The following is a 20,791-nucleotide window of genomic DNA, read 5'->3' as shown; positions in this document are numbered from 1 at the left end:
ACTATTGCATTTTCTTTTCCTTCTGCTGCAGCTTGGGTGTACAGTCCCTTTTGCAGGATCACCTAGACTTTTTTCCCTAAGAAATCCCTCACTACTGCAAGAATTTATGATACAGTGATTCCTGTAATCTCTCATGTTCTTTTGCTGTAATCATTGTAATTTTGGTTTCTTTCCTCTGTGATAAAGGTCTGAATTTTGCTCTAGAGTATTGGGAAATAGCTGGAAGACTGGGAGGGACAGGACATTGTGCTGTTTATGCTCTTCTGTACTTAACATGTATTACTTAATGGGTCATAAGCTGGACTCGGGTCGTACTTTCTATTTTTGTGTTTCTGTGTCTCCATCCTGGATGACATGTGCACATGCACCCGTCATCCCTCCTCTCTTTAAATATGCTCCCCACCATTCACATAGTGTCACATACACATACACACACATGCACACACAGAGAGTCAAGCGCTCTCCCACTAGGTCCGATAGAGGGTGTTATAAGGAATAATTTAGCCCTTTGAAGATCTAAAGCATAGAGAAGAATTCTTTCATGTAAAAATAGCATTGAAAAGCATAAAAATCTAAGATTGTTTTAAAATGTTTTAATTTTTTAAATATCTAAAGATAACAAAAGAATATTTTTCCCTTATAACTGTGACAGAAGGGCTGATAATCATTGTGTCATATGAAACACTATTCTTAAAGAAGAGTTTTTGGAGTGTTGACCTAATCAAGCAATCAGCAAGTTAAACAATCAGGCTGGCTTCACCTCCCTTTCTGCTTCATACCAACATTCAGTGTTCATCGAACACCATTTAACGAGCTACCTCTGATACTAAAAAACAGACCTTGTGAGCAGCCTTTCAAATTTGAGGAGGCTTATGACCAAGAAATTATTTCAGTCCAGATACTTACATTTTCCTATTTGAAGTTTTTTGTTTATTGTTTGTCTGAGGATTTGTTCACTGACAGTGAAAAGTAGAATATTCTCATAATAACTACGGTCACAGGTTCTGCATGGGGATGTTACTTTGTGGATGCCCTCTAATGCTTTCCTTGGAAGGGAATGCGAACATGTGTCATGTCACATTAGGCTGAATCATGTTATAATTTGTATGAGGTAATCTGAAGAGAAACAAAGCCTGTGTTATTCTCTAACAAAAACATTAACGGGAAAGAAAGCATTTCTCACTATTCAGACCCTGCCTATTTCTAGGTAGCTTTAATTTATCAGACAGTTACAGTGATAAGCATAAAACCAGCCAATTATGGTTGAGAACATTTTGGTTTCAGATGGGAGCTAGGAGTTTATTAGCGGTTCAGTGTGGTTTATAGGTTTCAGAGGTTCAAGTTTGTTTATATCCGTAGCTCCCAATATAAGGCAGGTCTATATCAGAGAAGAGACAGAGAGCTGAGCACAAGCTCGATTTGCTCACTCGAGACCACACCACAGCTGTTGAATAACAATCACTGCAACAGGGAGGCAGCAGCAGGAGACAGGGAGACCAGAGAGCAGTGCTGCCGTGATGGTCAGCCCTGTCCCCTTCTTCAGCCAGCCAATGTCCCACATACCTCTCCGTCTCTAGCTTGCAGTGCTGCTCCTCTCCTTAACTCAGAAAGTTCTGATGGCAGGGGCTTGGTACAGGTGAGGAGGCCCAAAGGTCCGCCTCTCAGCAGCACTGCGGGGCTGAGTGGGACCTCTGCAAGCAGGGTCCAAGGTACAGGAGCAGTGCATGGATCCAGCAAAGGTACAGTTATGAGCAGTAGGGAGCCATTGTCTTTAAAGAAAAAAAGAAACAATCAGAAAAAAAGACCTCAAAGAACTGTGTTTCTCTCAATTGTTGCATTGCACTCATCACCATAAGATTCAAGAGGCTTCTAGTAGTGCCTTACTGTGGCCTACACCTCTCATGCCCATGTTCCCTCATGCCCTCCGCAGGCAAGAATTGTTCAGTGGAATATTTTATTCTGGATTTTTTAAAAGTATATCAGTAGGCATGTGTGCAATTGCCTGTGCAAGCTGCCTGTAATATAAACCTAAGTTTATATTACACAAAGCAAATATAAGGAAATGTTCTCTGCACTTTGATTGATGATAGTACTTATTTCCCACAGGCTTTTATTCCACAGTCTCAAGATGACCTCAGGGAACCTGTCACCTGTACAGATGAGCTTTGTCCTCTTTATAAAACTTTCCATTAGACTGGAGGAACAAAGCTACAAAGTCAGAGCCATAAGTAACCTTAAGAACCCCCTGGGCCAGTGGGTTGGTTTTAAGAAGAAATTAATCCTTTTAAGTAGGATTCACACCACCTTTAGGGTATTAAGCTGGACTACTTGACTCTCAGCTCATTTGTTCTAACATGCTGACCATCCTAAGAAGCTACACTGTTCTGAATTTTGAGCTTGGTATATATTTATTTTATTGGAACATGAATTTGCAGAAAGCACCCGGGCTTATTTCAAGATATCAAAACATAGGTTCTTCATATTTTGGAGGCAATGGAAGAATTTACCACTTTCTTTGTTAGTATGTCCCAGCAGATAATCACCTCCGTTGCCAAAATAAACCAGAGAAATTTGCACCTTGTTTTCTATCTGAATATCGCTTCCAGCCATCTGTTTTTGTCTTTCTCTGTTAGGTTAAAAACTTCTCTGTAATAGGGGCTTTAAGGATATAGTTATCTGGTATAATTATATCCCATTATAATTTTTGACAAACTAAACGGAATGCTTGAAGTTTTGCTTGGAGAGGCATTCTCACCACTCTCAACTTACATGCATGATTGTCTGCATTCCCACAAGTTACTGAAGACCTATTTAAAATATAGACACTGATTTCTTTGTAATCCCAGCAGAAATATTTGTATTTAATGATGATGCTCCCCACTCTTTAATGGCTGCTTTTTGAAATGTCAGGCAATTCTCAACCCACATTTCTGCAGTATATGAGTAGAGCTCATATTTAAGCAGCAAATCAACCTCTCTAAGTCAGATACCTTTCAAACATACATTACATTTATGAGTTAATTTTTATCAAGAAAACTCTGTAAACCTATCAAAGACTAGTCCTTTACTGCCTTGCCCTGAGTCCCTGTTACCTGCCACTAGAGGCAGATGCAGGCTGCTATCTATAATCAGTGCTGCATAACTCTGCAGAGAAGTGCAGGGCAAAAATGTCTGTTTCCTTTTCATCTGCTGACAGTGAAAGATCGCTTATCATTTCTACCACAGCAGTTCCTCTTCCTCTCCTGGCTTGATTCCAGGCTGTACGTGCTGTAGGATACCAGCTTCAATTAAGATGAGTTTCAAGGCGGCCTTTGGCCAGGTCCTTATGAACTTACTAAGGAACAGAAAGTTCAGCCCAGGTCTGCAGCCGATTAGAGCTGACGTATGCAAGGTGGGCTTTCTTCACCTCCATCAGATTACAGCCTGAGCATGTGTCTCAGCACATTTTTCCACTTTTCTGTATGGCTTGTCCCTTCTTTACTGCCAATACATGGCTACTATGCATTTTTTGGAATGTGTCCAACTACAATATTGAAGGGTGGGTGCAAAGCAAGAACGTGAATGGAATTGGTCATATTAATTTGCCAATGGTCCCATTTTCTACAATGCTTTTAGTTCAAGTCATTGTGAGTCTTCCTTAAATGACAGCTTTTTGCTCCCTTATAGGACAATCAGATTTATAGTGTCACAAGCAGGTAGATATTGTATATGCAATTGCATTATAGCTTGGGTAAATGGACTTTGAAAAATGTTTATCTCAAAATTCAATAATGTTTGAAAAGCTTCTGTCTGGAATGGTGCCATGTGTGTCTCCATAACAATATGACTAATGGTAGGTTGTTGTGTGTTTTTCTTAAACTATTATTCCAGTTCAAGAAGTGTTATCTTTTCAGTCTCTTTGTGTGTATATATGTGGAGTGCTGTATAAATATACACATATATCTATATATCAATTTTGATAGTGATAGCAATAGTGATATAGCTATCAATATAGATGTAGACATAGTGCTGTCTCCCAAACAGGTTTTCCAAAAATAGTGTTTTGCAGTCATCAATCAGGAATGTTGATTATATTTAAGCAATAATGAAACTACACAGGGAGAAGAAGCAGCTGCCTACAAGAAAGTAGTGGCATCAATTGTGTCTTTATAATCCAAGTCCTTCCTTCCTGCAAAACACCCCTCAAGTCACAGAAGGGTGCAGGATAGGAATCTAGAGGAAGGTTTTTTCTACTTGCTGCGATGTACCCATACCTGGGCTAAAACTGACATATAGGCAGACCACCCCCCTGTCAAGGGAAGCCATTACAAAATAAGAACTTTTGTTTAAAAGTGTCTTCTGTGCTAGCAGACAGTATAAAACAAGAGTTGAAATATATTAGAGGGCCACTTCAACTTTTGTGGCAGGTTCATTTCCTGATAGTGTTAGCTAACACTATGCTGTCTGTGGTGTCAGCGTACTATGCATATTAGGGTGTTTTGAATCTCGCCTAACACTGCTGTTAAAGCAAAGGGTTCTACCAGTTTATACATTCATAGCGTATAACTGAGAGATGATTTTCCCTCTCAGTGAAAAGCCCTGATTTAGCATAAAATCTTAAGCCTAAGATCTGTTGGGAAGTTATACTTCCACCTACTGTTGCTGCATATGAAGAAAAGCATATGGTATGAGGCTGAGAGGACAAATATATTCGTTCAGGAAAAAGAACTTACAGAAAATACGACAAGAAATTAATGACAAACCTTAACACAGTTTTTTAACTTTCTGCAGCACAGTTCTTATTCCTCTCAATGACCATCTTGACTAATATAAGACAGACTGGGATACATCACCACCTAAGAGCATTCAATAAAATGAGACAATGTGTTAAAATGGCCTTAATGATCAGCTTTGCCCATTACTCGATCTTGGCGATACTGTGTACAAGTTAGTAGGAAACTGGATCAGCTTAAGAAGCACACTGGTGCAAGCAGTTCTAAAGTGCCCGAAATGTCCAAAGCAATTACGGCCCTCACACCTATGACCCCCATAGTGACAAACATAGGAGGCTGATAATGAAACTCCAGTCTTCCCTCTGCTGCAAGAGCATCACTCGTTGTGGGTAGGCACAGTGCTCTTAAGGCCTATTGGACTGGATATACAACAGAGCATATCAAAGTTATTAAATTCACCATTGAACTGAAGAATATGGCTAACTTTTGTCTGCAAATTAGTTGTTTAAGTATCAACAGTTCCTAAACATTCTCATCCCCCAGCTTATTTCTGTGTGACAAAATAATACACATTTACTTTTCCTGACTATATACATTTATATGCTTTTTTCTTGTGTTATTCTTCTTAACTTCTCCCTAGGTATAAAGGATTTGCTACAGATTCAACAACTGCATTAGTGATTGGCCTCCTCTTCTTTATTATTCCAGCAAAAACATTGTCTAGGACTTCAAATGGAGAAAACAGTTGAGTATATTTTGATGTGGCTTTTGCTACAATAAGTTATTTAAAACTCAACCATAAATATTATTCAATGTATTTGTTAGAATACTGTTGTTAAATACTAAAGTCCAGCAAGTTTTTAAGTCAAAAGAAAACATGGACGGTGGAAGTGCTTTATAGAGTCTAAATTAAACATCCATCCATAATGCCAGAAACTTGAACACAAGGCTGCTTGGAAGTTTCTGACAATAAGAAATCAAAATGAGCTATGGATTAAAAAAGAAAAAAGAAAGAAAAAGAAATTGCTTGTTTCATTTCAGTATCCAGAATAAGTGAAGACTATACAGTAAAAATAGAACAATTCAAGAAAAGTTCAGGAAATAAGATTACTAAAATTTATGATTTTGCTCCATTGCTTACATGGCAAAGAAGTTCTGAATTTGAACAACACTGAATGTTGCTTTCTATGCTACCTGATACCACACTTTTGTACGTGTCTTATACTTGAACTGCTTTGGGTTTACATAACTGACAGGATAAAGGGTCTTCAAAGGGATACAGATGTAGAAGTTTCTGAATACTTTAAGACTTAGGTGCACTAATGAAACAATACAATAATGAAATGGTGGGATCCATCTTACCTTTTTCTTTGGATGCTTACAATGTATCTGTCTACAACAAAACCCATAATTGGGCTGTCTTTATTTTCAGTGCAAACAAAGGCATCCAGGGAAAATTACTTGCACCTTAACAGGAATATCTAAAATAGGTCCAAAAAATCACTTCCCAGACTTGCCCATTTTTCTCTAAGAATATGAAAGGGAACCCATGCGACAGTTCATATGTAGATGTTTTAAGTCAACTGAGATGAATTCCGCCCAATATACCTTTGGGGATTTTTTTCTTACTCCATAGTCCAATTTTACCACCTTCATACAGGATGATATCTTACTGGGCTGTAAAACCTGCCTGGCCTAGAAATCAATGGCAATGCTTATGTGATGTAAGCAGCAAAGAGCTAGCAGTATATAGGAACATGCTATTTACAGCACACTAGAATCAATGGAAACAACCTTTCTGTTGATTTTAACAGGCTTTGGATCAAGTTACCGGGATGGGTTTGGGGTTGTTTTTGAAAATGTTACTGCTGATTTAAGGTAACCTACACAATTCCACATGGTAAATGAATCTATTTTCGTTTAAATTTTTCCTCTTAAAAAGGAATTTACCTTGATTAAAGTATGCCTCAGGCTTGACCTCTTCATGCATTCAGCTCTGCTACTGAAATCAGTGAAATCTGGGGGTTCACAGAGAGTGCAATATCAGGATTTAAATGAGTCTATGTGAAACAACGTGCTCAGCAGTCTGTCTAAATAGAGCAGATTTATTGAATAAATTAATCATAGTGATATCCTATAGCTATCTTCCACATAGAGAAGGAGGGGAGAGGGATCAATGCTCCGCTGGTGGAAACTGTTGTAGCTCTATGGACTTCAAGCTGTGACAGTTTATGCTAGCTAAGGATCTGTCCCAGGAAGTGCAGGTTGTTCATGTCAAAGACTTTAATCATATTATAATGATGAAATTTCCAAAGTGTTTCCTGAGAGAGATTATTTCAAGACGTTTTTCAATCCGTTTCTTAAATATTGGTGGGGTTTTTTTTATTATTTTTTTCTCTAGCTGTTTTTGGTTACACTCCACTGATTACTTGGAAGGAATTTCAGTCATGCATGCCCTGGGAAATAGCTATTCTTGTTGGTGGCGGGTTTGCACTGGCAGACGGCTGTGAGGTAATGCAATTTATAGAAGATACTGATCAATTATCATGACCCACACCAGGAACAATTCAGACGTGCAGTGGATTCAAGGTTATTCTCTTATTTTAACAAGTAATTTTGTAGCAATATTGAATATGATAAATGTGAAGAATATTCAAGAAGTTCAGAAAGGAGGATTAAAAAGAAGGAGTTTTCTCTGTCTTCAAAGACTATGCACAGTGATGACTGCTGTTTGTTATTTGTTTTAATCTAAGCGTAATGGTGGTGGGAGTTGTGCAGACACACTGTTTCCAAAGCTGTATGATTAATGTCCCATGTCACTGAGGTAACTCCCCCATAATGTTGATCTCTGCTGGCTACTCAAGTAAATCAAGCAGGATTTGACCCACACTCTGCTTGTGAACCCTGATGTATGCAGATTAAAATTTTCTGAGGATATCTTCTTAAAATTCTCTAAGGAATAAATATAAATAAATAGCATAATGTTTGCATGGGTTCCTATAGGACAAGGGTGCAATTAGAACAATGTGCTTAAAGCATGTGGAAGGAACATGGGAAATATTTCATATCCAGTTTTTCTCTTTTACACAAATACTTCACAATTAACAGATGAGTAAATTCTTGTTCTACACCTTTTATTAAATTTCATTTTTAGTGATTTGTATAACATAATCGTGTTGTCATATTCCTTATGCAGGTTTCAAATCTGTCTGCCTGGGTAGGAAATAAATTGACCCCTCTAGGATCATTACCCTTGTGGCTGATTATCCTGATATCATGCCTTATTGTCACTTCAGTAACAGAAGTGGCTAGCAATCCAGCTACCATCACAATATTTTTGCCTATACTATCTCCTTTGGTGAGTATAATAGAGGCTGTTTTTAACCAGAATGTGCTCTACCACCCATTTAAAAATAAAACTGGTCAAAGAAGCAGTTTTAAAAAAGTCTCCATAAAATAGTTCGTGCAATAGTACCGTGTTGTGCATTGGTGAGCTGATGGTCTGGGGGATTTCTTACAGGAGACACTGAAAATTCTGTAAAGTTCAGAGTTCCATGCTTAAGAACTGAAGCTCTTATTCCTATTTGAAAATAATGGAATCATTTAAAAGGACAGCACTCTCACAGTGTTTCATCAGGACCACATTTTTGACAAAAATATCCAACTGTAACATTCCAGCTACCATCAAAGAGAAGAGAGGACTGATAGAAGGGCTTTATATGTACTTCTCATTTCTTCTCTTCTCAGTCCTGCCCTCTCTTCTCATTGTCTTTATCAAAACACTCAATTCTTTTTTCTTCTTTGAAACTTGCTGTGGTCATCTTCTGGTCTATAGCCTTGAATCCCTCCTGCATATTATATACAAATTCAACCCTAACATCTTTCTCACAGTGTTTTGTTTTTGATGCTTGCCCTGTGTCCACACTCTTTGAAAGAATCTTTTATTTTATGGATTTGCCTAAGATTAGAAAGAAATTAGCTCAGAATTTAAAGTTCATTAGCTATTCTTTATTAGAAGCACCCTTGCTCCCCTGAAATAATTTTAAACAGGAGCTATTGGAAAAGATTGTTTGTGCTATTTAAACTGTTGGTTCAGTTCACAGTTCACTTGTGTTAATGTAATACGTTTGTATTTGATGTGTTTCATTTGGCAAATGAATTTCCTGACAGCTGTTCTTTCTGTTTTATTTTACTTTCTGACAGGCTGAAGCCATTCACGTGAACCCACTTTTTATTTTGATACCTACCACCCTGTGTACCTCCTTTGCATTCCTGCTGCCAGTAGCAAACCCAGCCAATGCCATTGTATTTTCATATGGTCATTTAACTATTATGGACATGGTGAGTTCTAAGCAAAACTCCCTCAAACGTTCTGATAATCACTCTGGAACATTAATGTCTAATTTTTACCATTTTTAAAAACTTTTTTCAGAGTCCTGATATTAGTCTCTGCTTTGCTTTTTCCCTTTCTTTAGGTGAAAGCAGGTTTGGGCATTAACATCATCGGAGTTGCTGTAGTTATGCTTGGAATTATGACGTGGATAGTGCCTATATTTGATCTCTATACTTATCCAAGTTGGGCACCAATCATTTCTTCAACAAATAACACCGGGCTTTAAAAAAAAAAAAAAAAAAAATCAGGGAATTGATTTGGTTTGGTTTTGATTCTTTTCTTTTCCACTGTCATGTGGTGAGTTATTTAAGATGCTGTTTATCACCATGAAAATAGGGATTCACATCACTGTAAATGCTGTATCTCACAGTCCCAGAGACTGATGATCTGGTCTGAGAGCCTAATCAGGAAGAATGCTAGACCTTTCAAGTATCATCAAGTTAGAGCAAGTTTCTAATCTAGTTCAGCTGTTTTGAGTTTTTATATCTTCATGTTATGAAGGAACATCTGTGAATGTGTATAGCCATTATCACTGACAGTTTGCCCTGTTTTTAGGGTAGTGGAATAATGGTGTTTAGTTTCTATTATTTCGAATATCTATTCTTACTATTATCCATAGCAGCATTTGGGTTTTGCCTAAGAACATATTGGTTTTCTGTTTTCTAGATTCAAACGTTGTTTGAAATGGTGTTGATCACAAACAAAACATCAGGTTGGGGATTGTCTTGAACATACAGTTTACAGACCTGTCAAAAATGCGCAAAAAATGGAGGAGAGCAGCGCAGCCACTTTCACAGCACTTTATGTGTTAAGCATCTTGTAATCTGGAAGGACAATTGTAATACTAATTAAGCATATGTTTAAAGCCTACCTCCTTCCAGGACCTCACTGAATGAAACAAGTTGTTGAAGTTATATGCGTTGTCTAGTATTGCCCTGGATAGACATGCTTTCTGAATTGATCTATGTGAATGGAGGCTAAACTATTACCATACTTCTCTGGCAAAGCTAGAGAAGTATCCTCGTGATGAATTAAAGTGCCAGATAAAGTGCTGAAGATTTAACACTCAATCCATCAATCGAGTTTATAGTGCCTCTTCAGCAGGAAGTGCATGCTCTCTACAGGACAGGTGGCAGTTTAAGGTTTCTAGGCTGTATTAATGTTAGAAACACAAAAAGTGCAATGTAGTCAGAAAGGAAGTCTGCAGTTCAAAGATAGGTTTAAATAGAGATGTTTTATGTTGCTGTTATATGTTTTTCATAGTAAAAACAACAACATTCTTCTTTCAAAATATTGGGAAGACCTGTGACAATTTGCAAAGAAAGTTCAGTTGTTAGTCTGAATCGAAGCTGTAGGTGTTAGCTAGGGCCACCTCTTGGGGCACCATTACAGTAGATGTAAACATTAATCTGTTTTTACAGATAGTACAAATTATCCATTTTTTTCCTACCCCAGAGCAATCTTTTGTTTTTTGATTAGATGGTTTACATTTATTTCTGATGGTGCTTATTTAGAGTTGATATATCAGCCATGATTTCTACAATGCCAGAATACAGTGTATAGAATTTTTACAGTGTGTAGTTTACTAATGCCTTAATAGCTAATAGCTAGGTCTTAAATTATATTGTACTGTGTCTTCCAAGAAGGATGTGTAGGACAGAAACAAGGAATCCATGGTTTATGCAGTGCTTTGACCCTGAAGGCACAGAGGGGGAGCCAGCTGACAGAGGGCTCTTACTTTAAAGTTCCTAGGTATCGCCTGTCTGATTGTGTTGGTAATTGCAAGAGCATTCAAGAATAATGGAAACCACTGAAGCTGAAGCTCAGTGTGTGCTGCATTTTTTTTTTTTGTCTTATTCATAGGATCACAGACAATATAGTAAGAAAGACCATTTTGTCTGAACTCTTACATAATGCAGACTACAGAATTTCCCTAAACTGAGTCGTTTTATAGCATCTGACAGAATAATAAAGTACTTTAGTGAACAAGAAATTATTTCACAAAGGATGCACTTTTAAAAGCTATTTTCACAACAGTCTGCATATGCAGTGAATAATTTGCAAGGAGAGAAAGAAAGTATTTGTAAAGAAAAGAAAGCTGAAGTCATTTGTTGTGCCATATGTTTTTATAGCAGTTATCAAAAATGAAATGCAGAGTTATAAATAAACTGACTTCTGTGACCAGCATTTTAATTGTCATAATATGATAAATTAGTGACAAAAATGAAATGAACAAGCATGAGGTTCTTGACAGATTGTATCCTACATGTAAACCAGTCATGAGTAAATGAGTTGGTAGTAGTGGGAAGGCAGTGTTTCACCAGTGTTTATTTTTTTCTTGTTTTGCTTGAAGTTTCGGGAAGAGTCAGACAAACTCTTTGAACTGAAACTGATATTACTGCTAATTTATTTTTAAAGCTTTTAAGAATGTTGTTAGTTAAAATGAAGAACTCTGCAGTGCAGAGGCAAATATTGATTGGAATTCACCCAAAAGGGTTAAAAGGGAAGAAAAAGAGAAGCATAAAATGCTTGGCTGTCTGGGTACCTATTGGATGGATTTGGCTTTGACTGTGTGCACAGGGCACCATGCCCACTGCAAGCAGAAAATGAACTCTTTCTGTGTCACTATTAGATTCATTGCTATGTCCAGAGTTCGTGAATATTGTAGCAAATGGTAGAAATGCATCTGTAATTGTTTTAAGAGCTGATTAATATATGATGAGAACATTAACTATTTGTAAGTTACTGTGTGCATTATTTTCATATAAAATGGTGTATTTGTTTTCTTTTTCTCAGATAAGTCTAATTAGACTATTGTATTAGTATGTAAGTAATATTTATGACATACTATTTATTCGTGGTCCCATTCCTGCTGAATTAAATGATGGTTTTGCCATGTACTTCTGTAGGGGAGATGTATCAGGTCTTTGTTCTTTTTTAAGGTTGTGCTACATTTAGTGTATTTTCACTTTGCTTTTGGAAGTTGTGCTTTCAGATTACCAGAAACTAAGAACAAAACTGTACAAAAGAAGTACATCAAGGAAAAAGCTTCTGCATTTTTTTTTATTGTGCAGATGAGTCAGATCAATCTTGCAGTGTAAATTCCTTTACGTACTTTTAAAATAAAGTATCTGTGTTTGTTTACTTCATGGGTCTTGCTAGTTTAAGGGCAACCAGGCCTACAGCTTGAGGACTGGCTAAGGAGCATTCAGCACTGTAGTTAAAAGGTAAAGAGAAGAAAAATGCCTTCTACCCTCATCCTTATAGTTTTTTGGTTAGTCTTAGATACCAAGCCAGTTCTCATATTAGTTACAACAATTTAAAGACTGTTGTATCTTATGTATTGCTGCTGAAAGCCCCTGAAAGCTCTTACCGCTGTTACCAGTGTCTTCCTGCCCCTCTCTCCTTGTCCTCCTTGGCAGTAAGCAGCAGGATGCCAACTGCCCGGACGGTGACATCCTGCACCCCAGAGCTCCTCGGTCCCTAGGAGATACTCCAGCAGTCAGATCTGCACAGATTTCAAATTACATTGCAGCTATTAATCACTTATTCTACCTGATGGCCTGGCGCATCATTAAGAATTCCCGAATTACTACAGCTCAGGATCATCAAAAATATCAACAATTAATGCTCTGAGAAGTTATCAGCCTAGTCCTTTGCATGTGCAAAATGATTTATGTTTTTTAATGCCTATGTACTGAACTCCTTGTCAGTGCTATTCATCGATACTTTTGCCCTGTGTTCTTGGAAGCTGTTTTATGTTATTTTACCTGTGTGATGTTCAATTCTGGCATGATTTTTCTTTACAATACTAATTTCCCAAATGCTATACAGTCAGGCATGTATTTAGTGATAATTTAACACAGGATCTAAAACTGTGGTCTGTTAAGAAAGGTTGTCTTTATTAAAAGACAAAAAAAACCCCATGAGATTTCTTAAACTTTTTTTTATTGCTATAATATCTCAACACCTAAGAAGAGTACCAGCTGAGAATAATTTAAGCTTACTTGGTATCAGAAAAGTTCACGTCTAAAAGAACTGGAAGAGGAGAAAGGCCTTTTAGTTTTATGAAGCAATTGAAATAAAAATACTGCTCTCTGCTAGGTTTCCTCTACAAACACAACATAAAGATATTACGGTCTAACTGTTTGGTACTTCATTGTAAAATCAGAAAGCAATGTGCATGCCTATGCAAAATAGTCCCTGAGTACCCAGTACTTGATTCAGTGCCCCTTGGAGTTGGAGAGAGTCTTTTTAGAGCAGGGTGCTGGGGCAGGCCCACAAGGATGACAGGACGAGTCACTTCCAGCCCTTTCCCTTGGACAGTCATTTGACAAAAGGCCTCAGGTTCTGCTGCATTCACATGCTGCATGTGGAAACTTAGGTGACGAGCTCCAGGAGTGGGATTTGTTTGCCAAAACTCCTGTGCAAAATAGGATAAAAGCTAAGTTACCACATAGAGACTAAAATGCCAGCATGTTGATACACCTAAAACACTCAAAAGAAAGTGCTAAGAAGTGTGCACCTGAAATTCTGTTCTCAAGCATCCATCCAAGAGAGCTCCATGGTGTCTTTGTGAAACCTGCTTCCTTTGCTTAGAGATTTTTATTTCTCATCTTCCAACATCCTCTATTAACACAGGAAATTTGAAAACCTCTATCATGATCTCTCCTCAACTCCAGAGAGATTTGAACTCACAGCTTTTACCTCCTGGAGCACAGGCTATAATATATACTCTCCACCTGACAGACTCTGTAGCCAAGAAAACAAAATTTGTGAGCCCCAGGAGGGTAGCTGTAACCCCATGGCTGTGAGGGAAAGGCTGGGGGGCCTCCTGTATTGTTTCAGCTGCCTGATGTTAGGCAACCATCTAGTGCAAGCTGGAAAGGCAGCTGGGACCACAACTGCACTTGTGCTCTCTCCCGCTTATGCCCCCTAAGGTGTCAGAGGGCATGTGATGCTTGCTTTGCTTGCTCTCTGTATGAACTTCGTGACTTGCCTTGTTGCACAGCAGCTCAGTGGCAACAGGAGGGAGGAGAAACCTTCTACCCTGTGCAGCCGAGGGCGAGAATGCCTTGCTGTAGCCAGTTCTTAGCCCCATGCCCCACAGAGCAACATGGGCTAATTCAGAGACAAATTTGGAGATGCCTGAATTAGGAATCATTCTGAACAGTTTTGGAGAATAATTTCATACTTCCAGTGCTAAGCAGAGAGTCAGGTTCCTGGATTTTATACAATATAGGCATTTGGGTAAGTAAGCATGCAAAAAGAAATCCAAAACAAGCCCAAAAAATAGAGAAGTGGGTCCTTTAGCTCAGGTGGTTCATGATCCACTGGGATTGATTGGGGTAAGAGACTCAGCCTTTACAGTACACAAAGCATCACTGAGATACACTGTTCTTCACCCTGAATATTGTAATTCGCACTATGTGATGTCCATCTTCATTTGTGCACATCGTGAATGTAGCCAGTAAAGCAAAGTGATAAAGTGACAAGCATATCTGCTAAGACTACACAACATAAGCATTCCAGGCATGTGTAACTGAGCCACAAACATTTGATAGTTTTTGCTGTTTGGCTCAGCAGAGGTATCTCTAAACAGAATAAGTGTCTTGTTTATTGTGTCACTATCTTGAATGCATAACAAATGACAAAAACATCTCTACTCTCCTAGATGAGTTCGCTGAACAATTGTCTTTTATCAGACTTTTCTCTTGTCTTGGAAGACTCCTTATCATTGTGAAGAAGTGAAAAAAGAAAAGAAAAAGAAAAGAAAGAAAAGAAATGAAAAGGAAAAGGGAAAGAGGAAGGAAGGAAGGAAAGGAAGGGACAGAGTCAGCGAGATAGAGAAGTACAGATAGGTAGAGAGAGAGAGACAGAAGCTAACCTAAAATCTGCAGTTCAGACTCTCACCCTCTAAAACTGGTAATGATCCGTGTACAAGACTGACAACCTTTGCTGACACCTTTCATGGGCTTGAAAAGTTCAGTTTGCATAATATAGAAAACCATGTGCCAGCTAGTGCTTTCTTTAGATGCTATTATAATGCATCAGAGCAGAAGGAAATGGATGGCATAGATAGTACCATGATTTTCCCTGCTCATACTGTGAAAGCAGATGGAGTTTTGTGCCCATTATGAACAATTCTTCAATTCCAATCAGCCATTAACCCTTTCCTGGTTGCACTGCATAATTTCAATGTAGTAATTATAGTTTTTGTGATTTAGGCAATATCTTATGAATATTTTTAAACACCACTCTTGAAATTCTTAGGTGTGGGGTCCACTTCCTATAATTGTGGATTATTACTAAGACCTTATAATCAGAGCCAAACTTCCCAGTGCCATCCTGTAGCCATGTATACCCTCACTGTTAAGTCTTACTGGACTTCCAGGATGATTTTACAGACCACATTGTCGCGGTCCGCAGGAGTGACGGGAAAGAATCATACGCATTCACAGAATGCAGGTTCAATTCCATCTTTATTCAGCAATTTGCCCATTTTATAAGTACAAGTATTCGGCGCTCTGGCCCTTGATTTGTGGTTCATACAGATTATGTCACAGGGAGCCAATCATGGCACCGATCACGCACACAGCGGTCATGCCTTGTACCTTGCTGCTTGTTTAGCAAAGCTGTCTAGCCCTTAACCTTGGTTCCCACTGGCTTCTGCTAGCTTATCTGTACTTTCTCAGGATGTATCATTCCCAGCTGCACCAGTGTCCTTGGTAAAACTACTTCAAAGCACGTAGCAGTGGCTACAGCCTGAGGCCTAAGGCTTCAGCAAATTTAGCTACTAATGCTAAGCAAGTTGTGCTAAGCAATTAATCCTAAACAGTGTTAGTTCCATGCTCTATATCTCATATAGATTATTGTTCTGAAGCACCGCAAGGGCCCCAACACCTCCCCCTCTTCTTTCAAATAATAGATCAACCATTTTCTGTACCCGAGCTAGGATGCATTGCAGTATGCAAGGCCCACAAATCAATAGGAGCATACCCACGACACCTACGGTAATCAGCTGTTTTAGTCCCGTCGCCAACCAGGGCCCTATAGCAAGCATATTCAACCAATCAAACAGTCCCCACAAGTTTTCACCATCGTCTTCTTGCAGTTGTTTTGTTAACTCCTTCAATTTTGCAATGCTTGTATGTACTGACTCAGAATGATCACTCAGGTTCATACAACACATTCCCTCAAAGTCCTGACAGCCATGGCCTTGGGCCAATGGCAAAAAGTCAGTTGCAGCCTGATTTTGTAAGGTGGCATATCTAATTGAATCTATGTCTGTTAATAAGGCACTTAAAGCAGTACTAGTAGCATTTGCTTCTTTTGCAAGCCAGCATCCTAATCTGTTAAGTTGTGATAAAGCATGAGCAGTCCCTATTCCTGCAAAAATACTACTCAAGATACGTTCTGCTGGATTCCAAAATTCTACGTTACTATCGCAACCTGACGTAAAGCTGTGGGTGGATCGCTTTGCTCGAAGATGGACCGTTCCATCAATTAACCATTTTTCGGGATGGAATATTGTCAAAAGTCCAAAGATACATGGTCCCCCCACAGCTTTACCTGGTACGCCTTTCCAGGCTCTCTGACCACAAATTAAGAATATCTTAGCAGCCAACCCTATGGGTTGTGGTCCAGGTGTTATTTGACCTGAGGTGGTGTGATTACACCATACAGGTGTATTGGCATAAATGCCTGAGGGAGATTCATCAACGTCACCCTCTTTGGTAGGTGCCCTTGCAGTATAATTTAGATAAAAGCAGACTGCAGCCTGTGTAATTCCCAATAAGTCAAGTTCTTGTGGCTGCAGTGGCAAGGCAGGAAAATTGTGTACATTGTGCATATTGTTATACCATGTGGAAATATTCCACTCCTGCATCTCCATTCTGCATCGCACCACCATTTGGGCTGAAGTGTACCTGGCACACTACAATTTGCTAACACCGTATCATTGTAAAGAGACCCCATGCGCTGTATATCAAGAGGAAGTCCGGTCAAGCAAGTGTGGAAAGGGTCTAATGGCATTGTCATTGATAAACAAGGTGTCCGTATTGGTTAAATTCGCAAGAGTCACCCAGATGTTGCCACGTTTCCAGGTGCCTGGTCCGACGGGCGTGCTTGTTGCTCCGAGGATGAGGCAACATAAGGTCATACACGTCGCGACGGCACCCATTGTAACCAAGTTCCTGTAGAAACACAAGCATTTCCCCTCCCCCAGGTTATCAGTTCCATTGGTCCCACCCATTGGCTGGAAACCAAGTCTTTGACCAAAACTGGGGGCTTTTGTATTCATCTCATGTCTGTGGCTTGCTGACGTTCGAAATTATTATGACCTGCTTCATCACAATTCAAAAAATTAAGGACATATAACGCTTTGTGTAGTCATTCTTGTGGGGTGAGCAGTGTCTCCCCCTTTTTTTTTTTTTTTGTTTTTTTAGCATGTCTTTCAGGCTGCGGTGTGACTGCTCAACAATGGCTTGGCTGGTTGGGGAATGGGGTATGCCTATTACATGAGAGATGCCCCATGTATTGAGGAATTGACGCACACAGCCTGAGCAATAGGCTGGGCTGTTGTCCGTTTTGATGGTTGTTGGCACCCCCAAGACTGCAAAGCAGGCAAGCCAATGGCGAGTCACATCCCTAGCCTTTTCACCAGTGTGGGCGGTGGCCCACAAAAATCGAGAATGGGTGTCGACTGTGACATGTACATATTTAAGATGACCAAATTCTAAAACATACGTAACGTCTGTTTGTCATAATTCATTAGCCTTTAAAACTCTAGGGTTCACCCCTTCCTTTGAAGGCATTGGGGCAAACTACTGACAGTCTGAACAAGACAAAAATAATGTCTCTGGCCTGCTGGATGGGTAGCTGAAACTGCCTCTTCAGCGAGCAGGCGTTTTGATGAAAGAAGGAGTGAGACAGTCTGGCTTGTTTCAGAAGGTTGGGTACCACCGCTGGCATGGCTGCAGCATGCGTCGATTTCCCTCAGCGATGGGTCCGGCCAGGTCCGTGTGTGAGCGTACATGTAAAACATAAAAGTCATGCTTTCTGTGATTAATAAGAGTCCAAAGAGCATAAAGTTCTGCAAAGAGCAATGGATTGGAGACCTCACGGAGAAAGGAGGCCTCCAACCTTTGCACAAGGCCCGCGGCATAACAGGAATCAGTAACAACATTTACAGGTTCATTGGCACAAAGGTCAAAAGCCATACAGACGGCCACCATCTCCAGTACCTGTACCGACCCTCGTTCCTGTGTATGTACTGTTGTTCTCCATTGTTGCGTGACAGGGTCCTGCCACATGATAGCAGCCCTTTTAAATCTGCCCGAAGCATCGGTGAAGACAGTTAAACCAGGAACCGGGACAGGGCGACAGCGGCGTCGAGTGGCTAGGGGTAGGCTGCCAGCCTCTGCCCATAACCTGTGCCGAGGATAATGAATGGAAAGTTGCCCAGTGAAATCAGCAAGGGCGATTTGAAAACCCCAATCTTCTGAAATTAACCAGTTCAAGTTGTCTGTAGTGGCTGGGATATAAATAACTTCAGGGTCACAGCCATTCATGGTTTGCAGTCTCTCCCTGCCCTTAATGATAAGCTTAGAATACATTTCTGTAAGAGTCCATAAGGTTTTCGGTGGAGTATGTTACAGAAAAATCCATTCCAAAGTGTGCAAGGGATCTGTGCTTTTTGTATCCCATCAAAATAATACTGCAAAAGGCTGGAAGCTGTTGGCAATCAGAGCTAAATAAAAAGGCAATGAGAAATCATGTTGCCAACTCTGGCATTCCTCCAGAGCACGGGCACATAACTGGAGTGCTTTTCTCGCTTCAGGTGTCAAAGTTCGAGTGGAGGTTAGGGAGGTGTCCCCTTTGAGCTTTTCAAAAAGGGGGTGTAGCAGTTCCGTGGAAAGTCCTAGCACTGGTCAGAGCCAATTAATGGCTCCTAATATTTTTAGTAGGTCATTCAGCATGACAATATCGTTTAATTGCAGTTGGACTGGCTGCAATTACAACAAGAAGTGAAGGAAGAGAATTAGAGCCATTATCTCTGAGAGTCATAGTCAAAAGGTTGTAGCATTACTTTGAATTTGAGGTCGGTGGGTGGATTGAGCACCAGGATCTGCTCGTGTTTAGCCAGAGCCCTGGCGGCCGCCATCTCGCTCGCTCGCTACCGCGGGGGGGGGGGGGGGGGGGGGGGAAACGGGAGGGGGAGGCGGGGAGGCCGGGCGGCGGCTCGGTGCTGGTGCTGGCGCTGAGGGGCGGCCGCCGCGTCGCGCCCCCCCCCGCGCGGTGCTGCCCCACAACGGGAACATCCTCTTTTTTTTTCTTTTTCTTTTTTTTTTTTTTTTTGTTCCCCCTTGATCGTACCTCTGAGCCGCCAGTGCAGCGGCAAGGGATTCGGCGCTGTGGTGTTTAGAGCCCGCATTTTGACAAGCCCGCACCATCTCTGCAATAGTGCAAGTTGCTCGGTTCTTAATCGCCTGCAAGGCTCTCGCACAGTCAGCATTCGCATTCTCAGAAGCAAGCTGCCTCAGCAACAGTGCCCGAGCCTCCTCATTCTCAATCTGCCGCTCAGTTGCTGCATATAACCAATCAACAAATGCAGGGTACAGTTCTGTAGGTCCCTGTAATACTTTTGCAGATGACAAGCTTGAATCAGCGTTTGCACCTGTCAGTCCGCACAAGGCTTGTAAAACGAACTTTGCAATCCTCTCATATGTTTCTCTATTGTATTCCGTCTGGGTTGCTGGATTCGCATGCAGCCCCTCTCCAGCCAATTGGTTATAGCCTACTCCTTGTCCATTATTCAAGTTATCAACCGCCTGTACGGGACATTTGTCTCGAAAGTCCGAAAGCCACACAGCATACTGAGTGTTAGTCAAATCCATTTTCATTAACACTTTCCAGTCATAGGGAGTCATCACATACGTAGTAGAAAGCGCTTCTAGGAATGTGATAGTATGAGTAGATTGAACTCCGCTTTCTTTTACTAATTTCTGCAGTTCCTGCCACTTATTCAAAAACACCAGCAAAGAGGTGGGCCCCAGAATCAGTTCGGCAAGGGCGCGGATGTCGCTCGGCACTAGGTTTTGATATTTTACCAGTGCTCTCAGCTGCGCTTGCACTTGGTGGTTGTTTATCCTGTACTGCATTACCAACTGTTGCAGCTTTGTTACCACTTGCCAATCCAGAGGCTCCCACCTCGTCTGTCCCTGACCCGTGGTCACCACCGGGGCTACTATAGGGAAAAACTGCATGTCCCCAACCAGTTCAGCATTCTGAATGATCCCGCGCCGCCTTTTTGCCATGTCAAAGTCAGGGTCCCTAGGTGGCAGGGCTTTCTCCGGTGCTCTCGGTAAACGGTCCAAAATCGTTCGATACTCCTTTTGTGTTAAAGGGGTTTTTTTCCAGGCTTGCAGATGCTGCTCCGCCTGCTCAAGGGACCACGTCCCTTTGAGTACGTTGGTAATCACCCAGTCTCTGGGGGCGATCTCTTGGTTCTCCTGGGATCCGCCGGCAGGATCCCCGGAGAACCGTTCCTCAACCGCTTTCAGGCCGTCCACTATGGCCTGATGCGCCTTCTTATACGCCTCCCCCACATGCGCCTTTTTCGACCCCCTATCCAGCCTCCTCATTTCCTCCAACAGTTCCTCCATTTTTTTTGAATATTCAGTCA

At 40.6% G+C, this 20,791-nt stretch overlaps 1 protein-coding gene across 2 annotated transcripts in view; it reads left to right on the top strand.

Moving 5' to 3' along the window:
* SLC13A1 (solute carrier family 13 member 1) overlaps positions 1 to 12,249 on the top strand; it is a 31,366-nt gene extending 19,117 nt beyond the window's left edge. Inside the window, exons 11-15 of one of the 2 annotated variants that reach the window (XM_067315404.1) lie at positions 5,353 to 5,456; positions 7,114 to 7,223; positions 7,909 to 8,070; positions 8,916 to 9,053; positions 9,772 to 12,249. In XM_067315404.1, the coding sequence (XP_067171505.1) occupies positions 5,353 to 5,456; positions 7,114 to 7,223; positions 7,909 to 8,070; positions 8,916 to 9,053; positions 9,772 to 9,834 (577 nt within the window). In that variant the 3' untranslated portion in view covers positions 9,835 to 12,249. Of the gene's footprint in view, positions 1 to 5,352; positions 5,457 to 7,113; positions 7,224 to 7,908; positions 8,071 to 8,915; positions 9,054 to 9,187 lie in introns of both variants that reach the window. The other variant, XM_067315397.1, reaches the window with a different exon arrangement.
* Positions 12,250 to 20,791: the final 8,542 nt, after the last annotated feature.

Source organism: Apteryx mantelli, chromosome 1, assembly GCF_036417845.1.
Source record: "Apteryx mantelli isolate bAptMan1 chromosome 1, bAptMan1.hap1, whole genome shotgun sequence".
Lineage (NCBI taxonomy): Eukaryota > Metazoa > Chordata > Aves > Apterygiformes > Apterygidae > Apteryx > Apteryx mantelli.
Note: the sequence above shows the minus strand (reverse complement) of the source record. Positions and strands in the feature narration are given on the sequence as shown.